Source organism: Coregonus lavaretus (assembly GCF_964263955.1).
Source record: "Coregonus lavaretus genome assembly, contig: HAP1_SCAFFOLD_293, whole genome shotgun sequence".
Taxonomy (NCBI): domain Eukaryota; kingdom Metazoa; phylum Chordata; class Actinopteri; order Salmoniformes; family Salmonidae; genus Coregonus; species Coregonus lavaretus.
The window spans coordinates 55,685-81,827 of record NW_028159039.1 but is presented as its reverse complement, the minus strand read 5'-3'; the positions used below and the strand labels follow the sequence as shown (position 1 = coordinate 81,827).

Below are 26,143 nucleotides of genomic sequence, written 5' to 3'. Positions count from 1 at the left end.
AGAGGAACTGCTATCCCTGGGGAGAGAGGAGCTGCTACCCCTGGGGAGAGAGGAGCTGTTACCCCTGGGGAGAGAGGAGCTGTTACCCCTGGGGAGAGAGGAGCTGTTACCCCTGGGGAGAGAGGAGCTGCTGCCCCTGGGGAGAGAGGAGATGTTACCCCTGGGGAGAGAGGAGCTGTTACCCCTGGGGAGAGAGGAGCTGTTACCCCTGGGGAGAGAGGAGCTGTTACCCCTGGGGAGAGAGGAGCTGCTGCCCCTGGGGAGAGAGGAGCTGCTACGAAGAGAGACTGTGACCCTGCTCGGGAAGAGCTTATCGATTGGTGATTGTTGGGGCACGTTTGGCAGGAGCTTCAGTAATGAAGATTGCTGAACTTGCTGATGTTTCACAATATGCCATGGCCGTCTCAGTCACCAGGTCTCAACCCAATTGAAGACAACCATCAACAAAACACTAAATTATGGAATTTCTTGTGGAAGAATGATGTCACATCCCTCCAATAGAGTTCAATAGACTTTTCTTTTCTTTTTTCAACCTTGACAATGAACACTTTAATGAACCACAAACACTTGATGTTTAGGGATGGCACAAACATAGGGAGACAGTTTGTGTTCCTTCTCACATATGCACCTAGGAAGATGCAGTGTTTCTCAACCTGTCATTTTACATAATGTTGCAAGACACATACCATCAAATGAATCCATAGACTTTTGTCCATATTTACAGAAGGCTGTCATTTCACAAATTGTTCCTATATTGAAAGGACATAGGGAAAATAAAGTCAAACATTTCAATAGAAAATAATAAAAACAATCACAGCATTACTCAGTCTTAATGTATTTTAACCATATTAACCAGTTTAATCAAATTGTTTTAATTTGGAACACTAAATCAGAACTACATTTGGAGTTCCAGACACTTATAGAATGTATGCCAAGGCACATTGTAAGAGCTATAAAGAGACAGGGAGTGGGAGAGAGAACAGGTAGAACCTGATATGGAAATGAGCAGAACAAACTAAAGGAACTTTCCACCACCGAATGATCATTCCAGACTCTACTTCTATTGAGAGACATATAAAAGGTAAGACGACGATTGTTATGTGTATTAATATAGTTGATGATATTGTTATGTGTATTCATATAGTTGATGATATTGTTATGTGTATTCATATAGTTGATGATATTGTTATGTGTATTCATAAAGTTGATGATATTGTTATGTGTATTAATATAGTTGATGATATTGTTATGTGTATTAATATAGTTGATGATATTGTTATGTGTATTCATATAGTTGATGATATTGTTATGTGTATTAATATAGTTGATGATATTGTTATGTGTATTAATATAGTTGATGATATTGTTATGTGTATTCATATAGTTGATGATATTGTTATGTGTATTCATATAGTTGATGATATTGTTATGTATATTAATATAGTTGATGATATTGTTATGTGTATTAATATAGTTGATGATATTGTTATGTGTATTAATATAGTTGATGATATTGTTATAGTGTTATCCCGAGTGGCGCAGTGGTCTAAGGCACTGCATTGCAGTGCTAGCTGTGCCACTAGAGATCCTGGTTCGAATCCAGGCTCTGTCGTAGCCGGCCGCGACCGGGAGACCCATGGGGCGGTGCACAATTGGCCCAGCGTCGTCCAGGGTAGGGGAGGGAATGGCCGGCAGGGGATGTAGCTCAGTTGGTAGAGCATGGCGTTTGCAACGCCAGGGTTGTGGGTTTGATAAAAATAATATATGTGCTAACTGTAAGTCGCTCTGGATAAGAGCGTCTGCTAAATGACTAAAATGTAAATGTAAAATGTTATAATAGGCCTACTCTCCTTAAAATGTTTTGGATATAAATTAGATGCGTGGGGTGAATTCGTTCTGTTTCCATCTGTGTGCCCCAGGGTGATCGCTCCTACACTATCTAGAATCTAAAAGGGTTCTTTGGCTGTCCCCATAGGAGAACCCTTTGTAGAACCCTTTTTGGTACTAGGTAGAACCCTTTTGGGTTCCATGAAGAATCCTTTCCACAGAGGGTTCTACATGGAAGCCAGAAGGGTTTTACCTGGAACCCAAAAGCGTTCTCCTATAGGGACAGCCAGAGGACCCTTTTGGAACTCTTTTTTCTAAGAGTGTTCTGTATCATAGGTCTATAGACTTGTCTTCTCAAAACAGGCTTAAAACACAACAAGCAACAACATTTTCTCTTTCTAATCTACTGTTAACTATTTTCACTCAGGAAGGTATGTTGTGTGAAAGAGAGACAAATAAATACTGTGGAAAGACTAACAACAACTTACACTTCCTCAAAACTGGTTGTGTGTGTTCATTAGTGCCCACCGTAGCAAAACGTTTGGCAACAGAAACCGTTTAGGTCACGTTGTACAGCGTTTTGGAGTAAACTGTTTATGCAACATTTTAAAACTGTTGGCTGCGGTGTAAACTAATGAATACGACCCAGGTTGTAGCCTACAACTCGGCTGTTGATGTCTGCCTCATGCTGAAACTTGAACTTAGCCTGAGGGGTGGACTATGATGCAAGCTAGATATACTGTTTTTTCAAAGCTTATCTACATTTCAGTTAGCTTCACATTCCAGATCAGACTTCACCCTTAAGAATACACAGAGTGCTAGTCATCAGGAAGGTGCTCTTTCAGCAGAACTGTATATATCTCAATGACTTGACATGTTCTGGTTTTGAATTCAGGCTACAAGGTGAGAATCCTGCAAGGAATGATTGTAAAGTGTGTAGAGAAATTAAATATATGGTGTAATTTTAGTACAGTGAATGGAAGTAAAACACTCAGACCTAACAGTCTACTTCTACTGAGACAGGTACGTGTCAGTTTAATCATACAAAATGGAGCTAACTGAATGTGGGCAAGTCAAATTCAATATATTCATATATTATATGTATATATTATAGTTCTACATTTAACATTTCATATGATAACTGTAATTGTATCATAGTTCCACTATAGTGTAGTGATCCTCGCTAAATGAGCCACGTCACAATTCCAACCAAGTAACCCAATTGGCGCCAGTGGTGCGATGCATAGGTTGTTTGCCTTTTACACATGCAACCTGGGTTCGCTTCCCTGCCCCACTGTTTGCTACATTGGTGTCAGAAGTGGTATGGTGTCTGTTAGGCCATCAGAATTGATGGTCCGGACGTGTGAGGGGTCTGAGTAGTCGAAGCACGGGACTTTTGTAGGGGACAGTGTGAGTCAGGTTACAATTCCCATTGCTGCAATAGGGTTAACCCTACTGCTGCTATGCGTAGGGTGTTGCAAAAAACCTTTCTGTACGGATCACTGATCCCCCTCAGATCAATCATGTCCATTTTAGCCCTTCAGTCTACATTCTCAGATACGTTTAGAAAAGAACAGATTGAAAGAAATAGTCTACTTTTAATAAATACACATTAGCCTGAGAGAGTGGAAGGGGTGAGAGGAATGTGGCCTTGTGTTGCTGCACTGTTTATAACTACCTTAACAAACAGTAACAGGGAGATGAGGTGAAAGATATCAGTCACGACTACATGTTGTTACAGGCTTTGGTATTTCCATTTATATTTTGAGGTTGGACGTTAGCACGTTGGCCGCACCTCTTGGCGCCACCTCATTAGACAGTATGCTTATGCCTGTGCTGGCTTGTCATCTCTTTAGTCAGAAGGGTTCCATCTGTTATGTGATATTGAAGAGCAGCTGGTCCAGTGTTCTGGTTGGCCTTAGAGATGTTAGAAGACTGGCACCTCTTTGTAGCTCTGCTTCTTTAAGTTGATGAACAAAGTCTTTCTGTCTTGTATCTCCCAGGGTTTGGTCTGGTTTGGTTTGGTTTGGTCTGGTTTGGTCTGGTTTGGTCTGGTCTGGTTTGGTCTGGTTTGGTCTGGTCTGGTTTGGTCTGGTTTGGTCTGGTTTGGTTTGGTTTGGTTTGCTCCACTTGTTTTTCTACTCCATATTGTAAGTTGGAGGGTTTTTATTTCAGATGTCCTCGTCTGGAGCCACTTCAATGGGCGCTCATGGTGGGAGTCTTTTAGGTACCACTTTCTTGTTGCTAGTCAACATTCATTGGACACTAGGGATTGGACGATTAAAACCGGAAGTCTGATACGCCGTTGCAGTTTTCAAAGCACTACTGATTCGACACAACGTATCAATGCTTGTATCAAAGTAACAATACTACGTGATGATGACTGTCGAAGCTTCGGATATCACACTACCATCTGACAGCTGTCAAAAGAGCTCTGACCTCTGCTGGAAGCTTTGTGTTTTTATCTATACTGAACAAAAATACACTGCTCAAAAAAATTAAGGGAACACTTAAACAACACAATGTAACTCCAAGTCAATCACACTTCTGTGAAATCAAACTGTCCACTTAGGAAGCAACACTGATTGACAATAAATTGCACATGCTGTTGTGCAAATGGAATATACAACAGGTGGAAATTATAGGCAATTAGCAAGACAACCCAATAAAGAAGTGGTTCTGCAGGTGGTGACCACAGACCACTTCTCAGTTCCTATGCTTCCTGGCTGATGTTTTGGTCATTTTTTAATGCTGGCGGTGCTTTCACTCTAGTGGTAGCACAACCCACACAAGTGGCTCAGGTAGTGCAGCTCATCCAGGATGGCACATCAATGCGAGCTGTGGCAAAAAGGTTTGCTGTGTCTGTCAGCGTAGTGTCCAGAGCATGGAGGCGCTACCAGGAGACAGGCCAGTACATCAGGAGACGTGGAGGAGGCCGTAGGAGGGCAACAACCCAGCAGCAGGACTGCTTCCTCCGCCTTTGTGCAAGGAGGAGCAGGAGGAGCACTGCCAGAGCCCTGCAAAATGACCTCCAGCAGGCCACAAATGTGCATGTGTCTGCTCAAACGGTCAGAAACAGACTCCATGAGGGTGGTATGAGGGCCCGACGTCCACAGGTGGGGGTTGTGCTTCAGCCCAACACCGTGCAGGACGTTTGGCATTTGCCAGAGAACACCAAGATTGGCAAATTCGCCACTGGCGCCCTGTGCTCTTCACAGATGAAAGCAGGTTCAAACTGAGCACATGTGACAGACGTGACAGAGTCTGGAGACGCTGTGGAGAACGTTCTACTGCCTGCAACATCCTCCAGCATGACCGGTTTGGCGGTGGGTCAGTCATGGTGTGGGGTGGCATTTCTTTGGGGGGCCGCACAGCCCTCCATGTGCTCGCCAGAGGTAGCCTGACTGCCATTAGGTACCGAGATGAGATCCTCAGACCCCTTGTGAGACCATATGCTGGTGCGGTTGGCCCTGGGTTCCTCCTAATGCAAGACAATGCTAGACCTCATGTGGCTGGAGTGTGTCAGCAGTTCCTGCAAGAGGAAGGCATTGATGCTATGGACTGGCCCGCCCGTTCCCCAGACCTGAATCCAATTGAGCACATCTGGGACATCATGTCTCGCTCCATCCACCAACGCCTCGTTGCACCACAGACTGTCCAGGAGTTGGCGGATGCTTTAGTCAAGTCTGGGAGGAGATCCCTCAGGAGACCATCCGCCACCTCATCAGGAGCATGCCCAGGCATTGTAGGGAGGTCATACAGGCACGTGGAGGCCACACACACTACTGAGCCTCATTTTGACTTGTTTTAAGGACATTACATCAAAGTTGGATCAGCCTGTAGTGTGGTTTTCCACTTTTTAATTTTGAGGGTGACTCCAAATCCAGACCTCCATGGGTTGATAAATTTGATTTCGATTGATATTTTTTGTGTGATTTTGTTGTCAGCACATTCAACTATGTAAAGAAAAAAGTATTTAATAAGATTATTTCATTCATTCAGATCTAGGATGTGTTATTTTAGTGTTCCCTTTATTTTTTTGAGCAGTGTATAAACGCAACATGTAAAGTGTTGGTCCCATGTTTCATGAGCTGAAATAAAATATCCCAGAAATGTTCCATATGCACAAAAAGCATATTTCTCTCCGATTTTGTGCACAAATTTGTTAACATCCCTGTTAGTGAGCATTTATCCGTTGCCAAGATAATCCATCCACCTGACAGGGGTGGAATATCAAGAAGCTGATTAAACAGCATGATCATTACACATGTGCACCTTGTGCTGGAGACAATAAAAGGCCACTCGAAAATGTGCAGTTTTGTCACAAAACACAATGCCACAGATGTCTCAGGTTTTGAGGGAGCGTGCCATTGGCATGCTGACTGCAGGAATGTCCACCAGAGCTGTTGCCAGAGAATTACATTGGTGTCAGAAGTGGAATGGCGGCTGTGAGGCCATCAGACTGGCCTGGAGGTGTGAGTAGTCGACTTCCTGGTCGGAGGGGGCAGTGTGAGCCATATTCCAATTCCCACCATGTGGGTTAACCCTATTGGTGCGATGCGTAGGTTGTTTGCCTTTTACAAGTGCAACCTGGGTTCACTTCCCTGCCCCGCTGTTTGCTACATTGGTGTCAGAAGTAGTATGGTGTCTGTGAGGCCATCAGATTGCACGGCCCGGATGTGTGAGGGGTCTGAGTAGTCGAAGCACGGGACTTGCTTTTATAGGGGGCAGTGTGAGACAGGTTACAATTCCCATCGCAGCAATAGGGTTAACCTAGTATTGGCCAGCGACCTGGGTTCACTGCCCTGCCTTGCTGTTTGATACAATATTAATATCACAGGCTACCAAACGTCCGTTGAACAAAGAGACACAACAATATGAGTGAAAGGATTTTAGGATAATATCAGTTAGTGTTTATTTAGAGTTGTCTTCTGGGTTCAGCCTTCTAGCTTCCTTTATCAATTGGGTGAAATATAACAAATGACATGGTCTCAGAGTTTGGAGATAATCAGTCCCAGTTTAAATCGCCCATATTGTCAATTTTTATTTCCCCAGAGCAGCAAAGGAATCTAGAGACTCAACCTTTGCAGAATCAGAATCACCTTTATTCGCCAAGTACATTTGCATGTACATATGTAGGATCTTAATTTGAGCCAGTTTGCTACAGCAGGAAAATATTACTGCAGCAACAGGAAATGTGAATTATTATGTGAATTATAATTAATGGACATTTTTGTAGCGGTTGATCCATTTTTATTAAGAGAAACTCAAGTCTGGCATTTCTAAGTGGAAATTACAAACTTCAGAAGCCTTTTAAAACCTCAAATATACTACAAGTTATTCTGCGGTGGAGGGTGATCAAATTAAGATCCTACATCCGTACACATAATTTTACATGGTGATAGTGACAGACAACATTTAGAGACAGAATACAGACAGAAGAGTTTACACAAATGTCTGTACAACATTATACACAACTAGGAAGAGTGAGCATAGAGCTATAAGAGAATGAACAGTGGATATACAGATATACAGTACAGTGGGAATAAAGTTGATATACAGATATACAGTACAGTGGGTATACAGTGGATATACAGATATACAGTACAGTGGGAATACAGTTGGTATACAGATATACAGTACAGTGGGAATACAGTTGGTATACAGATATACAGTACAGTGGGAATACAGTTGGTATACAGATATACAGTACAGTGGGAATACAGTTGGTATACAGATATACAGTACAGTGGGAATACAGTTGGTATACAGATATACAGTACAGTGGGAATACAGTTGGTATACAGATATACAGTACAGTGGGAATACAGTTGATATACAGATATACAGTACAGTGGGTATACAGTTGGTATACGGTGGATGTCCTCATGTACAGTACCAGTATAAATATATCTAAGAGAGATTAACAGAGTGCTAATGTAGTATAGTTCAGTTATTTAGTGTACAGTTCAGAGATGGCTTGATGTGGTGAGCAGCATAGAGTTTATAGTCCTTTAGTCTCTATGGACCAGATGGTAGTGTACAGTTCAGAGATGGCTTGATGTGGTGAGCAGCATAGAGTGTATAGTCCTTTAGTCTCTATGGGCCAGATGGTAGTGTACAGTTCAGAGATGGCTTGATGTGGTGTGCAGCATAGAGTGTATAGTCCTTTAGTCTCTATGGACCAGATGGTAGTGTACAGTTCAGAGATGGCTTGATGTGGTGTGCAGCGTAGAGTGTATAGTCCTTTAGTCTCTATGGGCCAGATGGCCAGTTGGTGAGGGCTACAGCATGGGGAAAGAAACTGTTCAGATGGGGGTCTATAACATCCAATCACATAGGTTTACAGCAGCTGACAGTTGCAACGTTATTGCTGATAACTCAAATTGCCTTATTTAGATAAAGACATAATCTCTGTACAGATGTAGGATCTTAATGTGATCACCCAGTTGCAGGATAACTAAAACTTTAGTGTATTTGAGTGTATTTAAGCTTTAAAAAAGGTTTCAATTCCACTTTTGTATTAAAATAATTGTTCATTAATTATAATCCACATAATAATTCAAATGTCCTGTTGCTGCAGGATTCTTTTCCTGCTGTAGCAAACTGGCTAAAATTAAGATCCTACATCTGTAGCAATACACCTCTCTTTGATGTACATGGCTATATCAGGATTGACTTTTGACCATTTGACATCTTTTATTTACTGTTGTTTAGGCTGGTTGAATGAGTGGCCTATAAAAGCTACTTCATCTGCAAGAGAACAGGCGGCTGCACCAGCGACTGTAAGAAGTTATGTGATTTCCTCATATGAACGTGAAAGTAAGTGTGTAGCCTACGCAGTTACACAATGGCTGTTGAAACTGTGGCACATATTTCTCGGTAACATTAGAAGTCGGATGAATGTGTTGATATGTAGGAAAGACGGGCAGACTGTCATAGGTCTAGGCTAAACTACAAACTATTATAAGGTTAGGTCGACGTCAGACATTCAATAGTCAGAGTAGGTTTGAGCTGTGATCACTTACCATGTTGACAAACCTGATGGTCTCCGTTTGAAATGGTGTGTAAAATACCATGCCTAGGCTACAAGCTCTGTCCTGCTACTGTTAGGTCTGTAACGTTATGGGAACTGATCTGAACAGGTTTAGGCTGGTCATCTAGGATATGTAGGCTATAGCTGAGGTATAGACCTCCATCTGTATCAGGACTAGGCTCCTGCTACTGTTACTGTTATAACGTTATGGGAACTGATCTGAACAGGTTTAGGCTGGTCATCTAGGCTATAGCTGAGGTCAGTGGTGATTTTAGCATGTCAATCTTGGTGGGGCAAAACATAAATAAAGGGGGATGCATGCCAGCAAAGCCACTCCACAACACAACACTAAACAATACATTCATTGCACTATAACGGTGACAAACGGTGCCCACAAACTGTTAGGGCCTACATAAAGCAGAGTCCCAACAGCAGAGTCCCAACAGCAGAGTCCCGACAGCAGAGTCCCAACAGCAGAGTCCCGACAGCAGAGTCCCAACAGCAGAGTCCCAACAGCAGAGTCCCAACAGCAGAGTCCCAACAGCTGTCCTATCATTTCTCTTCATTATTTCTCTTCATATGACAAGGATTAAAAAGGATTTGCCTGTAGATTGTCGACTTGATTCATGATGATGACTGCTGGCTAAGATTTTGAAAGTATGATGTTGACATGATCAGTCCAATCAAAGCTACTGTAGATATAATGTGATTTGATGTCATTTTATCTGTGGCCAATGACCTTCGTGGATGGGCACTTCTAATGTAACTCTGTGGCAGCACCCAAGGGGCTTGAATTTTCTAGCTCTACTCTTAGACTTGGCAGTGACGTAGTGTCCCCATGAGTGACAGAACACTGAGCCAATCACGGCGCAGCGCTCTGTATTTTCTTCTGGCTTGCCCCACCACCACAGAAAGCACTGAGCTAGGCTGAAACACCTGCATTTTGGAGCTGCCTTACTCAAGAAAACAAAAAAGAGACCGTGTCTATATTAACTCAATGATATATATATATTTTTACATTGTTTGCAAACTGATATGTGACACGTATTAATGCCAAAATAACATGCAAAACAGGAAAGGCCACCTGCCCTTAATGACGGGTCGCTGGTTGAGAGAATGCCAAGAGTGTGCAAAGCTGTCATCAAGGAAAAAGGGTGGCTTTTGAAGAATCTCAAATATAAAATACATTTTGATTTGTTTAACACGTTTTTGGTTACTACATGATACCATATGTGTTATTTCATAGTTTTGATGTCTTCACTATTATTCTACAATATAGAAAATAGTACAAAATAAAGAAAAACCCTTGAATGAGTATGTGTTCTAAAACTTTTGACCGGTAGTGTATATATTTTTTACATTGTTAGCACACTGATATGTGACATGTATTAATGCCAAAATAACATGCAAAACAGGAAAGGCCACCTGCCCTGAATGACGGGTCACCACTGGCTGAGGTATAGACCTTGATCTGCTTTACACAAAAAATTACTGGTATACATTATAACCTAGCCTACTTTAAATAATAAAAAATATCTTAATTGTGGCAAAAAACCTTTCTGTATAGATCACTGATCCCCCCCAGATCAATCAAGCCTGTTTTAGCCCTTCTGTCTACATTCTCAGATACGTTTAGAAAAGAACAGATTTAAAGATAATAATTGGCTGACTTTTAATGAATACAAATAAGTGTGAGACATGGCCTTGTGTTGCTGCACTGTCTATAACTACCTTAACAAACAGTGACTTGTTATTATTATTGACAGTTAACATGGAGAAGAGATGTCACAACCAGATGTTCATTTGATTGCATTAAATAGCCTGACTGTTTCAATATGTCTGTTAGTAAATGTTTTGTAAGAGATAATTAATAAATGATAACAATTCACATTCAAGAATTACTGTGTTAACTACAACCAACATGTTGGATCTCTGTTTAGGGGTCAGTGGTCTAAAATGAGTCTCTCTGGGGAGAGAGAGGAGGGGGGCCCTGCCTCTAAAATGAGTCTCTCTGGGGAACATGACACCAAAGCTAAGAGGTGAGATGACAATTTTGTTTAAGAATTATTAAGAGTTTATTTCCTAAATGCTATTTCCACAATAATCAGAAATGGTTGCTTATGGGTACCTTCAATATTACTGTTCTCAGATGTTTAATTAATAGATTTTAGATGTAGATAATTATTATAATTTTTATTGCAAAACGCTATATATCCATTGTTTAGCTGAATTTGAATGTTCATATCCTGTATATTTGACTGTATTATCTGGTTATCTCACCTAGCTATCTTAAGATGAATGCACTTACTGCAAATCGCTCTGGGTAAGAGCATCTGCTAAACAGGTGGGGCTCTGCCCTGAATGACAGGTCACCACTGCTCCAAAGCAATTACATGTGGCACAGGAACCACTGACTCACTGCATGTTTCTATTATCAAGACACCTGCTGGTACCTCTTAACTGGTTAGTACAGCTCATGAGGTGTCCTAAATATCTGCCAACTAGGTGGGACGCTTATGAATAAAGAGGCTTCATGCATAGCTTTAATTTATACCCATAAGAGTAGGACTAAAATGGCTTTATTCTCAGCACTTATACGACACATTTTCTACTCTGAGACGCTTTTTGGATATGGGCCCAGATCTCAAAACATTGTTTTAAAAAACGAATCATTTTGTTTTACATAATAAAAAATGAATATTACTAATGTAAGCCACTGTAAAGACTGGGTTTAGTTTATTATGTGGCTCTGCTCATGTCCGCGTTCTGGAACTGTCCGCGTCCCCGTACAGAACTGTCCGCGTCCACGTACGGTTTGGCGCCAAGCATATTGTCCAGTTACGCGCAGAGTGGGCTGAGGTGATGTTGGGAAATAACGACGGAGTTCGATACAGTGTTGAGACACTGAAGTTTATTGTTCAATTTGCTTTTTTGCTTAATGGTCAGTGACAGTATGAGTGTAGCCAGATCCTTTTCACTCGCTATCCTTGTTTCATCTTGTGGTTCACCGGATTCGTCATCATCCTCGAGGGACAGACGAACAACCTGCTAGCTATCCAAGCTAGTCGGTACAGCTAGCTAAGCTAGCTACCACTACATCATCACCGGCTGCCTGCATTTCTTGTGGACCGATGGAGCTCCCGGGTTGTTTCTTCCACCTGTTAAATACCGTGGAGGGCTTCTCCCTCTCTCGTTGACGGATGCTGGCTACCTACCATCCCTCTGTCCGGTTCTCCTCTCTTCACTAGATGGACGGTAACTTTAGTGTTTAACCCCTCTGTGTCCAAGGACTGAACTTTTTGAGTATTATTTTCGGGGCGCCTCAAGTTACATTTTTTACAACGTTTATTTCTGATAAAATTAGTTCATTGCATCCGCCATGGAGCCCAGTTTCATAATATTACCTTCTGCCCTGGTTATGAAGTAATCGCGAAAAAACAAGCCTTATGTTTGGGTATTTTTCACCCTACCAGCTCCTTTTAGTTCTATTGAGCACCGTGACACCGACTCGCCTTCAGAACATTCTATTCCCAGCCCATTGTTCTGCGTCACAATGCCAGCTTCACTATTGTTATCAATGAGACCTGCCTGCGTTTACCCTGTAGGTTTACTTCAGGTAACTTATTATTAACAAGGTTATGGCTACTTGGTGAGCGTTAACCCTGTAGGTTTACCTCAGGTAACTTATTATTAACAAGGTTACGGCTACTTGGTGAGCGTTAACCCTGTAGGTTTACCTCAGGTAACTTATTATTAACACGGTTACGGCTACTTGGTGAGCGTTAACCCTGTAGGTTTACCTCAGGTAACTTATTATTACCAAGGTTACGGCTACTTGGTGAGCGTTAACCCTGTAGGTTTACCTCAGGTAACTTATTATTAACAAGGTTACGGCTACTTGGTGAGCGTGCACACTGTTCACCTGAGTACATGTTGTGGTCATCAATAGTGAGGTGAGACACAGTTTAAGAGGCAATGGCTGGTGGATAGCCATCAAACATTAAACATTTTCTGGTCATGGTTAACCATATTTGACAAAAGTGTACAATCTAAACAAAACGCATGTCCCTGTCCTCTTTTTCAAGATGTTGCAGATTTAAACAGCCAGAATACATTTTTTAATTAAGAAATAACAATTTTTCTGATGACTTGTTGTTTCTAAATGGCTGCTGGGTAATTTGATATGCATCGAAATCTTCGTTCGTAGGCATCAAATTGAGCGAATGCTGCGCAGGTTCACTGAGTTGCAAACCAAATGGGTATAATGGGGTGATTGTTGTCTAATCGGGTCGTCTAGCTAATGGATTTGTAGATCTGACGCAGTTGCTACTTCAGATTATGAGCCTAGCAAGTGTCATATAGCTCAGTTCGAACAGCATGGTGCTTGCAACGCCAGGGTTGTGGGATCGTTTCCCACGGGGGGCCAGTATGAAAATGTATGCACTCACTAACTGTAAGTCGCTCTGGATAAGAGCGTCTGCTAAATATGTAAAATGTAAATGTAAAAAATGTCATGAATTAGTTATTTAGTACCCACATATGGCCAAAGGGAGGCGCAAGAGTGCTATCAACCCATACTGTTTTTTGCCATAAAACCCTAAACCTAACAATCAATCAAATGTATTTATAAAGCCCTTTTTACACCAGCAGATGTCACAAAGTGCTATACAGAACCTCTTACCCTACTTATAACCTATTTTAGCCGTAACCCTAACCCCTAATTCTAGGGTAGGGTAGCCTAGAACACTTTTAGAAACTATTTTAGTAATAATATTATCTTACAATTATAGTATTAAATAGCGTTTTGATTATTTTGTTGTTATTTTATTATATGTATAATAGCAAGACAGAAAACTTGATAAATAAGACACATTTGTTTTATTTTTCAAATGTGGTTTGAATTGGGTGACCTAGTAACCTCTGTGTGAAGGTCCAGCAATTGGCGTGGGGCAGGTTTGAGACTGATCTAATACACTTTATTTCTCAGCTGCCTCACCAATGTCTGTACGTGAATTAATAACTTTTAATTGCTAAATATTTCCAATAGATTGCAGCATAAGACCATGAAGCATCAGTTATATGCTACAAGCAGCAATATGATTGACATAAAATAGCATGCAACCAAATACTATATGTCCCATGATTTTCTAAAATGGTCACTCATTACTTTAGTTAGCTATATATCTCGTATTAGGCCTGTGATGCTTTTGGAAGAGCAATTAAATAGTGACTATAGCAGGTGTTGAACCCCTGGTAAATAATCACTAGTCAGATGCTCCAACCTCAACCCTAGTATACATGCATTAAAAATATCTAATATATCGATTAAACAACCTCGGAATAGATAAGACAAGAGTGCGTCTTCCAGCCCACCAATAAATTACAACATGCAACCCTCCCGGTTAGCAAATGTACGTCAACATGCCCCTCGCTTGTGCTAGAAGGCATAGTGCTCGCTGCTGGTTGATGAATCTGACAATGAATGTACTAGGAAAATACGATTTTCTCGACCAGAGGTGACTAAATTAATGTTCAGGCTTATTGATAATCATTATAGTAATAATTTCAAAACATGAGCATAAAACAGGTAATAATAAACATGATTCATCATTATATTATTTCACAGTAATGTGTTAAATGCTTTTTCAGTCGTTCCTCTTGCGTTAGCAGTGTGGAAAGGGACAATAAAAAGCGTGTGCAGGAGTTTTCCTGTGAGGGGGAGTGGTGGTGTATCCAGGGAGAAAACTAAACTAACCTTCTGAAATGTCATTTGTGGTCTTATGCTGCCATCTATTGGAATTATTTAGCAACTGCAGTAGTACTGAATAAAGTATATCCTTACTAAAGTAGTAATTAATTAATTAGTTAATTCTACCACTTACAACCATAAAATAACAATGTATAGCATAAAAACAATGAAACTGACATAAACCAAAAACACCATACATTTAGTTAACTATATATATATATACTATTTATTTAGATGGGTGACATTATCTGCCAAAGTAACACCACTGTAGATAAAGAAGAGCTCTCCAGTAGGTGAACCAAATCATTCAAAGGCCATTTTCTCAAAAGTGAGGTTACATGTTTATCATCTTTCAAAGCAGAATTACTTTCCCATTGTTCCTCAACTGTAGTGTATGATATACCTTTTTCTAGCTGAGTCTCTACTTTTATCCAATGTCAAAAACACAATTTCAAATTTTGCTACATAAGACCGAATCGGATTGTTTGACTGTGTAAAACCTAGCAGTACTATTTATTTCTCTGAGAGTGAGGCAGATATATTATTACTGTGTAAAACATAGCAGTACTACTTATTTCTCTGAGAGTGAGGCAGATATATTATTACTGTGTAAAACCTAGCAGTACTACTTATTTCTCTGAGAGTGAGGCAGATATATAGCATTTTGCAAAAAACATGATTATTTGTCTCTCTGAAATGAAACCATCAAGTGATAGATTTTAAATAATCACATGTCTGTCATTCAACAACCATGCCATGATTAGCTACTGAAAAATCACACCAATCTCTTTCATAATTTCTTTAAACAGTAAAAGATAATTTACGAACATTTCTGAAAATGGATATATAGCGTTTTGGAATGAAACTCTTGTTTCTCCATCTGAGCTCAGAGTAGATGAGAGATGTAATGTTTGTCTCTGTTGTGTTGAAGCCCAATCAAGCAGGAGAGACCAGCCTCCCCTGTACCCAGCTGTGTGTCCATGAAGAGTGACCGGTCTATGGGTCAACCTATATTCTTCAGAGAGGGAGCCTTTTCTACTGAACAAAGGTAAGAAGAACTCATGGGTCATGGTCAGTGAGTTAAACAACACTGTCTCTAGTCATTTCTCCTCTCCCATTTTCCCATTTCTGTTGGTGCTGTCATCTTCAGGACAGGAATACCGGCTTACTTAACGGAGGAATAAACACACATGTTCATCGTTGGTGTTTTAACCAGAATGCCCTTGCTTTATTTTCGCACATGCGCAGTTGTACATTTCTCATAGGGCATGACTGTACCAGTGTAAGAACACAATTTAATAACATATTAGTCTATATGTTAACAATTTATTTTTGTTGTTTTCATAATCCATAGGCTAATCGTTTTTTTCCATTTTCATAGTACTGAAACAATATTAAACAAACACAACATTCCCTCCCTGTGTGTGTGTGTGTGTGTGTGTGTGTTTGTGTGTGTGTCAGTGAGTGTGTGTGCACTCCCTGGATGAGGAGATGTAATCTCTATCCTAATTGCCTAGTCACTTTCACCCCTACCTACATATACATATTACCTCAATTACCTCAACTACCTGGTACCCCTGCACATTGACTCGGTACTCCTTTACTCATTACTGTTATTTTGTTAGGGCTCGCAAGTAAGCATTTCACGGTAAAGTGTACCACTGTTGTATTCGGCGCATGTGAGAAATACAATTTGATTTGATTTGAAGCTCATGCGCAGAAATAAGTCATTGGGTCTAATGGTCATCTTGTGTTGAACTGCAGGCCGTCAAATCAAAGGCACTCCTTCCATATAAAGTTGTTTTTGACTAACATGAAAATGTGTCAGTTTGTTAAACTACTTAAGACAGAACATTTTCAAAATTTAAAACTAAGGAAGTCATTTTTACCTCTCATTGACTTCTCAAACCCCAAACCCTGGCCTGGTCTGCTTCATATGCATTCCCAGAAGACATTTTTTACATCAGCAGTTGTCACAAAGTGCTTATATAGAAACCCAGTCTAAAACCCCAAAGAGCAAGCAATGCAGATGTAGAAGCACGGTGGCTAGGAAAAACTCCCTAGAAAGGCAGGAACCTAGGAAGAAACCTAGAGAGGAACCAGGCTCTGAGGGGTGGCCAGTCCTCTTCTGGCTGTGGTGGGGGGAGATTATATGAGTACATGGCCATTAAGGCCAGTTCGTTCTTCAAGATGTTCAAATGTTCATAGATGACCAGCAGGGTCAAATAATAATCACTGTGGTTATAGAGGGTGCAACACGTTAGCACCTCAGGAGTAAATGTCAGTTGGCTGTTCATAGCCAAGCATTCAGAGGTCAAGACAGCAGGTGTTGTAGAGAGAGAGAAGGAGAGGGAGAGAGAGAGAGAGAGAGAGAGAGAGAGAGAGAGAGAGAGAGAGAGAGAGAGAGAGGGTCGAAACAGCAGGTTCGGGACAAGGTCACACGTCCTGTGAACAGGTCAGAGTTCCATATCCGCAGGCAGACCAGTAGAAACTGGATCAGCAGCACCGCAAGGTATCACGTCCGGTGGAGCATGTATCGATACTGATAGGATCGAAAGAAAGGGAGCGCTGCTCTCGGATCAGTTTTGTCCATTCAAATCATTCCTCAACATTATAATTATTTCACAATACTGACCACGGATCAGCTTCTAGAAAGATATTACTACCTACGGCTGCAAATATTGAGGTAGTTTATTCTAATGCTTACACAATAAAAATGCACTAAATCACAGATTCGGCACATCATTGCGCACATGTTAGGCTACACATCATGAAATATATTGAGACAAATTACAGACAGTAGCCTACAAGTAGCAAAATAAAACTAAATATATTGAACATTGAATGTATTTCAATATGATTGAAATAGAACTATAGCCTACTGTTTATATTTTAATGCAGTCATCTCTGTTTTCATTTGAAGCAAATTTGTGTACTTCCCTTGTTTGAATCAATTGCAAAGACATTGGCAACTTTGTATTTGTAGTCAACTTTGTTCTGAATTCATCTGCGGTCACAAAGAGACGGATAAACCATGTGATTCTATGTTTAGCGGAGATCTTCTCTGTATAAAGTGACGTGAGAGGGCAAAAAAGCATCTAACGATGCACTTGGCTGTTCTACAAGTGGTCTGAGGCAGGTGTTAGAATATGAGCGTTTTCAAGTGCAACGTTAATAACGATGGTTTTGGGAAACAGCACAGAGATTTAACAATGCTCCTACGAAGGTTCTAACGATGAACTTGGCCTTAAGATGCTTTTGGGATACCAGGCCCTGGACAAAAACATCTGCTAAATGACTAAAATGTTTTACATACAGATCTCATATTACTGTATTGAATTATTATTTCTAATATTTAAATATTGATGTCACAAGTGTATCATTTGTACAGTTCTTTATTAAAAATGTAGTTATTTGTTACATTTAACTGTGTAAAATCTATTAGTGCTACTTATTTCTCTGAGAGTTAATTAGATATATAGCATTTTGCAAACAAATGAAATTATGCCATTAAGTGATTGATTTTAATCAAATACATGTCTGTCATTGAACAACACCATGCCATGATTAGCTAGTGAAAAAACACAACCATTTATTTGATAATTTCTTTAAACAATAGAAGCTAATTTACGAACATTTCTGAAAATGGATATATAGCGTTTTGGAATGAAACTCTTGTTTCCCCATCTGGGCTCAGAGTAGATGAGAGATGTAATGTTTGTCTCTGTTGTGTTGAAGTCCAATCAAGCAGGAGAGACCAGCCTCCCCTGTACCCAGCTGTGTGTCCATGAAGAGTGGCAAGTCTATGGAACCTCCTATATACTTCAGAGAGAGAAACTTTTCTACTGAACAAAGGTAAGAAGAACTCATGGGTCATGGTCAGTGAGTTAAACAACACTGTCTCTAGTCATTTCTCCTCTCCCATTTTACCATTTATTTTTGTTGTTTTCATAATCCATAGGCTAAACCTTTTTTCCATTTTCATAGTCCTAAAACAATATTAAACTAACACAACAATCCCTCCCTGTGTTTGTGTGTGTGTGTGTGTGTGTGTGTGTGTGTGTGTGTGTGTGTGTGTGTGTGTGTGTGTGTGTGTGTGTGTGTGTGTGTGTGTGTGTGTGTGTGTGTGTGTGTGTGTGTGTGTGTGTGTGTGTGTGTGTGTGTGTGTGTGTGTGTGTGTGTGTGTGCACTCCCTGGATGAGGAGATGTAATCTGATGTTTTGTCCACAGAAACCAACAGGAGAGATCAGAGTCAGAGATTCTCAGTGGTCAGTCTTCCCAGAGTCATCAAACAGACCTGGCCTCCATATTCAGTGTATGTGGTCCTGTTATGTACATTTATTTTTGTTTACCTCAAGTAAAGTTGATCTGTCAATCATTCATTCATGTGTTAATGAGAAAGCATTTAGTCTCTTGCTCAACTTATTTACTTGATTTATTTCAGTTGCTTGAAGAGAATATCATGGCATTTGTGAAGAACGAGCTGAAGATGTTCAAGAGGATTCTTAGTCCAGAACTCCCAGAAGGCTTTGAGAGTCAGAAGCAGGATAAGGAAGTGGTGGATGCTGAAGATGAGAAGCAGGAGAGCAGTGCCAGAGAGGGGGCTCTGAAGATCACACTGCACGTCCTGAGGAAAATGAACCAGAAGGAGCTTGCTGACACACTGGAGAAAAGTAAGAGCTGTCTGCCTCATGTTGAATGCTGTTTTAGAACATTTAAAAGCTGTAGCTAAAGTACAGCTAAAGTAGCTGTGTAACTCAATGATATTGTAGCAGCCTTAACACAACCCCTAGTGACCTCATCAAGGAGAGAGAGAGAGAGAGAGAGAGAGAGAGAGAGAGAGAGAGAGAGAGAGAGAGAGAGAGAGAGAGAGAGAGAGAGAGAGAGAGAGAGAGAGAGAGAGAGAGAGAGAGAGAGAGAGAGAGATCATAATAATATAATCAGTCACACCAGTCTGTAATGCATTATGAAAACATTTACACATTTATACAGTCAGTTAAGAGAATAAAGTATTATCATTTAAAATGTTATAACAGTCCTAGAATACTGTAGGCATTAAAACAGACGTAATATTAATATGCTCTGTGTTATTTCTAGATTCAGATGAGCGTGCTGTGATTCTTCAACGTGAACTCAAATCTAATCTAAAGAAGAAGTTTCAATGTGTATTTGAGGGGATCGCTAAACAAGGAAACCCAACACTTCTCAATAAGATCTACACAGAGCTCTACATCACAGAGGGTGGAACAGGAGAGGTCAATAATGAACATGAGCTGAGACAGATTGAGACAACAACCAGGAAACAAGCAAGACCAGAGACTGCAGTCAAATGTAATGACATCTTCAAACCCTTAACTGGACAAGACAAACTTATCAGAACTGTGCTGACAAAGGGAGTCGCTGGCATTGGAAAAACAGTCTCTGTGCAGAAGTTCATTCTGGACTGGGCTGAAGGAAAAGCAAATCAGGATGTCCAATTTGTATTTTCATTCCCTTTCCGGGAGCTGAATTTGATGAAAAAGGAAAAACACACTTTGATTGAACTTCTCAATCACTTCTCAATGGAAACCAAAGAATCAAGAATCTCCAACTACGACAAGTACAAAGTTCTGTTCATCTTTGATGGTCTGGATGAGTGCCGACTGCCCCTAGACTTCCAGAAGAACAAGATATGTTGTGACGTCACAAAGTCAACCTCAGTGGATGTTCTGCTGACAAATCTCATCAAGGGAAATCTGCTTCCCTCTGCTCTCCTCTGGATAACTACCCGACCTGCAGCAGCCAATAAGATCCCTTCAGGGTGTGTTCACCAGGTGACAGAGGTACGAGGGTTCAATGACCCACAGAAGGAGGAGTACTTCAGGAAGAGATTCAGTGATGAGGACCTGGCCAGCAGAATCATCTCACACATAAAGACATCAAGGAGCCTCCACATCATGTGCCACATTCCAGTCTTCTGTTGGATTTCTGCAACAGTCCTTGAACACATGTTGAGTACAGACAAGACAGAAGAGATGCCCAAGACACTGACTGAGATGTACTCACACCTTGTGGAGTTTCATACCAAACAGAAGAATGAAAAGTATCTTGGGAAAGAAGAGACAGGTCCACACTGGAATAAAGAGAGCATTCGGTCACTGGAAAAATTGGCTTTTCAACAGCTTGTTGAGGGCAATCTGATTTTCTATAAAAAAGACCTGAAAAGGGCTGGCATTGATGTCAATGACGCATCAGTGTACTCAGGATTGTGCACACAGATCTTTAAAGAGGAATGTGGGCTGTACCAGGACAAGGTCTACTGCTTCGTGCATCTGAGCATTCAGGAGTTTCTGGCTGCTGTATATGTGTTCCTCTCATTCATCAACAACAATGAGAATCTAATGGCCGAACCTCAATCAACCAGGAACTTTTTTGCACTGTTCAGAGACAAGCCTGAAGTTACTTTGTACAAGAGTGCTGTGGATAAAGCCTTACAAAGTGAGACAGGAAACCTGGACCTTTTCCTCCGCTTCCTTCTGGGCCTCTCACTGGAGTCCAATCAGAAGTACTTACGAGGTCTACTGACAAAGACAAGAAGCAGCTCACAGAGCCATGAAGAAACAGTCAATTACATCAAGGAGAAGATCAGGGAGAATCCCTCTCCAGAGAGGTGCATCAATCTGTTCCACTGTCTGAATGAACTGAATGACCATTCTCTAGTGGAGGAGATCCAAAGCTACCTGAGATCAGGAAGTCTCTCAGAAGCCAAACTGTCACCTGCACAGTGGTCAGCTCTGGTCTTTGTGTTGCTGACTTCAGAAAAGGAGCTGGATGTGTTTGACCTGAAGAAATACTCCAGATCAGAGGAAGGTCTTCTGAGGCTGCTGCCAGTGGTCAAAGCCTCCAGAGCTGCTCTGTGAGTACATAAAATGACTTTTAAGTACTAATCATCAGGAAGAAATATTCAGTTTAGAGAAATATATGTATTATTGAAAAACATATTGAATCAATGCATTGATGTTCACATTAGTATAACAATATGACCATACAATTCTAGGAGATGGAAGATGAATCTATATGTTGTTTAAGAGAATAAACCAAATGCATCTGCCATTGTCCTTCTACACTACTGGTGTTAAATTAACAGTGTGTTTGTGAAATCATGATGATCTCTCTGTCAGGCTGTCAGGCTGTGGAGTCACAGAGGAAGGCTGTGCTTCTCTGGTCTCAGCTCTGAAGTCAAACCCCTCACACCTGAGAGAGCTGGATCTGAGTAACAATGACCTGAAGGATTCAGGAGTGAAGCTGCTCTCTGCTGGACTGGGGAATCCCCACTGTAAACTGGAGACTCTGAGGTCAGTATTCCTGTATCACTCAATGACCACACACACACTGGACACACTCTGGACACACACACACACACACACACACACTGGACACACACACACACACACACACACACAAACACACTGGACACACACACACACACACACACACACACACACACCCACACACACACTGGACACACCCCCACTGGACACACACACTGGACACACACACACACATACTGGGCACACACACACAAGAACACAATGGACACACACACACACTGGACACACACACACACACACACACACACACACTGGACACACACACACACACACACACACACACACACACACACACACTGGACACACACACACACACACACACACACACACACAAAAACACAATGGACACACACACACTGGACACACACACACACACACACACACACACAAAAACACAATGGACACACACACACTGGACACACACACACACACACACACACACACTGGACACACACACACACACCCACACACACACACACTGGACACACACACACACACACACACTGGACACACACACACACACACACACACACACACACACACACACACACACTGGACACACACACACACACCCACACACACACACACTGGACACACACACACTGGACACACACACACACACACACACACACACACACACACACACACACACACACACACACACACACACACACACACACACACACACACACTGGACACACACACACACACCCACACACACACACACTGGACACACACACACTGGACACACAATGATTAATTTAGAAACATGTTATCTATTGTTAATAATGATACATTCATTCATTTATGTACAGTACCAGTCAAAATTTTGGACACACCTACTCATTCAAGGGCTTTTCTTGATTTTTACTATTTTCTACATTGTAAAATAATAGTGAAGACATTAAAACTATGAAATAACACATATGGAATCATGTAGTAACCAAAAAAGTGTTAAACAAATAAAATATAGAATTAGCCACCCTGTGCCTTGATGACAGCTTTGCACACTCTTGGCATTCTCTCAACCAGCTTCACCTGGAATGCTTTTCCAACAGTCTTGAAGGAGTTCCCACATATGCTGAGCACTTGTTGGCTGCTTTTCCTTCCCTCTGCCGTCCGACTCATCCCAAACCATCTCAATTGGGTTGAGGTCAGGTGATTGTGGATGCCAGGTCATCTGATGCAGCACTCAATCACTCTCCTTCTTGGTCAAATAGCCCCTACACAGCCTGGAAGTGTGTTGGCCTGGAAGTGTGTTGTCCTGTTGAAAAACAAATGATAGTCCCACTAAGCCCAAACCAGATGGGATGGCGTATCGCTGCAGAATGCTGTGGTAGCCATGCTGGTTAAGTGTGCCTTGAATTCTAAATAAATCACAAACAGTGTCACCAGCAAAGCACCCCCACACCATCACACCTCCTCCTCCATGCTTTACGGTGGGAACTACACATGCCGAGATCATCCGTTCACCCACACTGCTTCTCACAAAGACACGGCGGTTGGAACCAAAAATCGCCCATTTGGACTCCAGACCAAAGGACAAATGTCCACCTGTGTAATGTCCATTGCTCGGCCCAAGCAGGTCTCTTCTTATTATTGGTGTCCTTTAGTAGTGATTTCTTTGCAGCAATTCGACCATGAAGGCCTGATTCACACAGTCTCCTCTGAACAGTTGATGTTGAGATGTGTCTGTGACTTGAACTTTGTGATGCATTTATTTGGGCTGCAATTTCTGAGGCTGCTAACTCTAATGAACTTATCCTCTGCAGCAGAGGTAACTCTGGGTCTTCCATTCCTGTGGCGGTCCTCATGAGAGCCAGTTTCATCATAGCGCTTGATGTTTTTTGCGACTGCACTTGAAGAAATGTTCGAAGTTCTTGAAATGTTCCGTATTGACTGGCCGTCATGTCTTAAAGTTATGATGGACTGTCGTTTCTCTTTGCCTATTTGAGCTGTTCTTGCCATAATATGGACTTGGTCTTTTACCAAATAGGGCCATCTTCTTTATACCCCCCTACCTTGTCACAACACAACTGATTGGCTCAAACACATTAAGAAGGAAATAAATTCCACAAATTAACTTTTAAGAAGGCCCACCTGTTAATTGAAATGCATTCCAGGTGACTACCTCATGAAGCTGGTTGAGAGAATGCCAAGAGTGTGCAAAGCTGTCATCAAGGCAAAGGGTGGCTATTTGAAGAATCTCAAATATAAAATAGATTTGGATTAATTTAACACTTTTTTGGTTACTACATGATTCCATATGTGTTATTTCATAGTTTTGATGTCTTCACTATTATTCTGCAATGTAAAAAATAGTAAAAATAAAGAAAAACCCTTGAATGTGTAGGTGTGTCCAAACTTTTGACTGGTACTGTATATATACTGTCACGAACTCTGATGCGGATGTGGTGCGAATCAATAGCAGGACACAGGAGCTCAGTTAATCCAGACTTTACTAGAAAATCCAAAAATCATAACACGGGTCAAACAACCCGGAGGCGAAACATACGCCACAGTGCGTAAAACACTCCCAAACCGAACTGTGCACGAACAATAGTGCGACGGTAAAACAATTACACACAACACATGACAAACAAATGGAACAATATATAGGGTACAAAATCACACTAACAGGGAACAGGTGCACAACAACTAGACAAAACCAAACGAACATCGAAAACATCCAACGGTGGCAGCTAGTACTCCGGGGACGACGAACGCCGAAACCTGCCCGAACAAGGAGGAGGAGCAGCCTCGGCCGAAACCGTGACATATACATATGTATATATGAATAGATATGGCAGGTTTCAGGACTCTGATGTATCTGAAATTGTTGAAAGAATAAATTTTCACACCAATGAATAGCAGTGTGATTTTTAATATGATTTGACTCTTTGCAGGCTGTCAGGCTGTCTAGTCACAGAGAAAGGCTGTGCTTCTCTGGTCTCAGCTCTGAAGTCAAACCCCTCACACCTGAGAGAGCTGGACCTGAGCTACAATCACCCAGGAGACTCAGGAGTCAGACTGCTCTCTGCTGGACTGGAGGATCCACACTGCAGACTGGAGAAACTCAAGTATGTAGAGGGTTTATGTCAATGTTCATATCAGACATGTTGGAGTTATCAGGCTAGTTAAGACAAGCATTCTGACCACCACTTGGACTAAGTTATATAAAGACTGTGTGTGTGTGTGTGTGTGTGTGTGTGTGTGTGTGTGTGTGTCCAGTGTGTGTGTGTGTCCAGTGTGTGTGTGTGTCCAGTGTGTGTGTGTTTGTGTGTGTGTGTGTGTGTCCTGTGTGTGTGTGTCCTGTGTGTGTGTCCTGTGTGTGTGCGTGTCCAGTGTGTGGGTGTGTCCAGTATGTGTGTGTGTTTGTGTGTGTGTGTGTGTGTGTGTCCGGTGTGTGTGTGTGTGTCCGGTGTGTGTGTGTGTGTGTCCAGTGTGTGTGTGTGTGTGTGTGTGTGTCTGTGTGTGTGTCTGTGTGTGTGTGTGTGTGTGTGTGTCCAGTGTGTGTGTGTGTGTCCAGTGTGTGTGTGTGTCCAGTGTGTGTGTGTTTGTGTGTGTGTGTGTGTGTCCTGTGTGTGTGTGTCCTGTGTGTGTGTCCTGTGTGTGTGCGTGTCCAGTGTGTGGGTGTGTCCAGTATGTGTGTGTGTTTGTGTGTGTGTGGGTGTGTGTGTCCGGTGTGTGTGTGTGTGTCCGGTGTGTGTGTGTGTGTGTCCAGTGTGTGTGTGTGTGTGTGTGTGTGTCTGTGTGTGTGTCTGTGTGTGTGTGTGTGTGTGTGTGTGTGTCCAGTGTGTGTGTGTGTGTCCAGTGTGTGTGTGTGTGTGTGTGTGTGAGTCCAGTGTGTGTGTGTGTGTTTGTGTGTGTGTGTGTGTGTGTCCGGTGTGTGTGTGTGTGTCCAGTGTGTGTGTGTGTGTGTGTGTGTCTGTGTGTGTGTTTGTGTGTGTGTGTGTGTCCAGTGTGTGTGTGTGTGTCCAGTGTGTGTGTGTGTATGTGTCCAGTGTGTGTGTGTGTGTGTGTGTGTGTGTGTGTGTGTGTGTGTTTGTCTGTGTGTGTCGTGTATCGTGTGTGTGTGTGTGTTTGTCCAGTGTGTGTCCAGTGTGTGTGCGTGTGTGTCCAGTGTGTGTGTGTGTGTGTGTCCAGTGTGTGTGTGTGTGT

At 41.7% G+C, this 26,143-nt stretch overlaps 1 protein-coding gene across 1 annotated transcript in view; it reads left to right on the top strand.

Moving 5' to 3' along the window:
- Positions 1 to 1,044: 1,044 nt before the first annotated feature.
- LOC311123333 (NLR family CARD domain-containing protein 3-like) overlaps positions 1,045 to 26,143 on the top strand; it is a 29,885-nt gene continuing 4,786 nt past the window's right edge. The window contains exons 1-9 of the mRNA XM_084197596.1: positions 1,045 to 1,081; positions 8,545 to 8,649; positions 10,804 to 10,902; positions 15,544 to 15,660; positions 18,351 to 18,467; positions 18,843 to 18,927; positions 19,057 to 19,285; positions 19,710 to 21,499; positions 21,780 to 21,946. Coding sequence (XP_084053722.1) covers positions 10,820 to 10,902; positions 15,544 to 15,660; positions 18,351 to 18,467; positions 18,843 to 18,927; positions 19,057 to 19,285; positions 19,710 to 21,499; positions 21,780 to 21,946 — 2,588 coding nt within the window. The 5' untranslated portion in view covers positions 1,045 to 1,081; positions 8,545 to 8,649; positions 10,804 to 10,819. The remainder of the gene's footprint in view (positions 1,082 to 8,544; positions 8,650 to 10,803; positions 10,903 to 15,543; positions 15,661 to 18,350; positions 18,468 to 18,842; positions 18,928 to 19,056; positions 19,286 to 19,709; positions 21,500 to 21,779; positions 21,947 to 26,143) is intronic.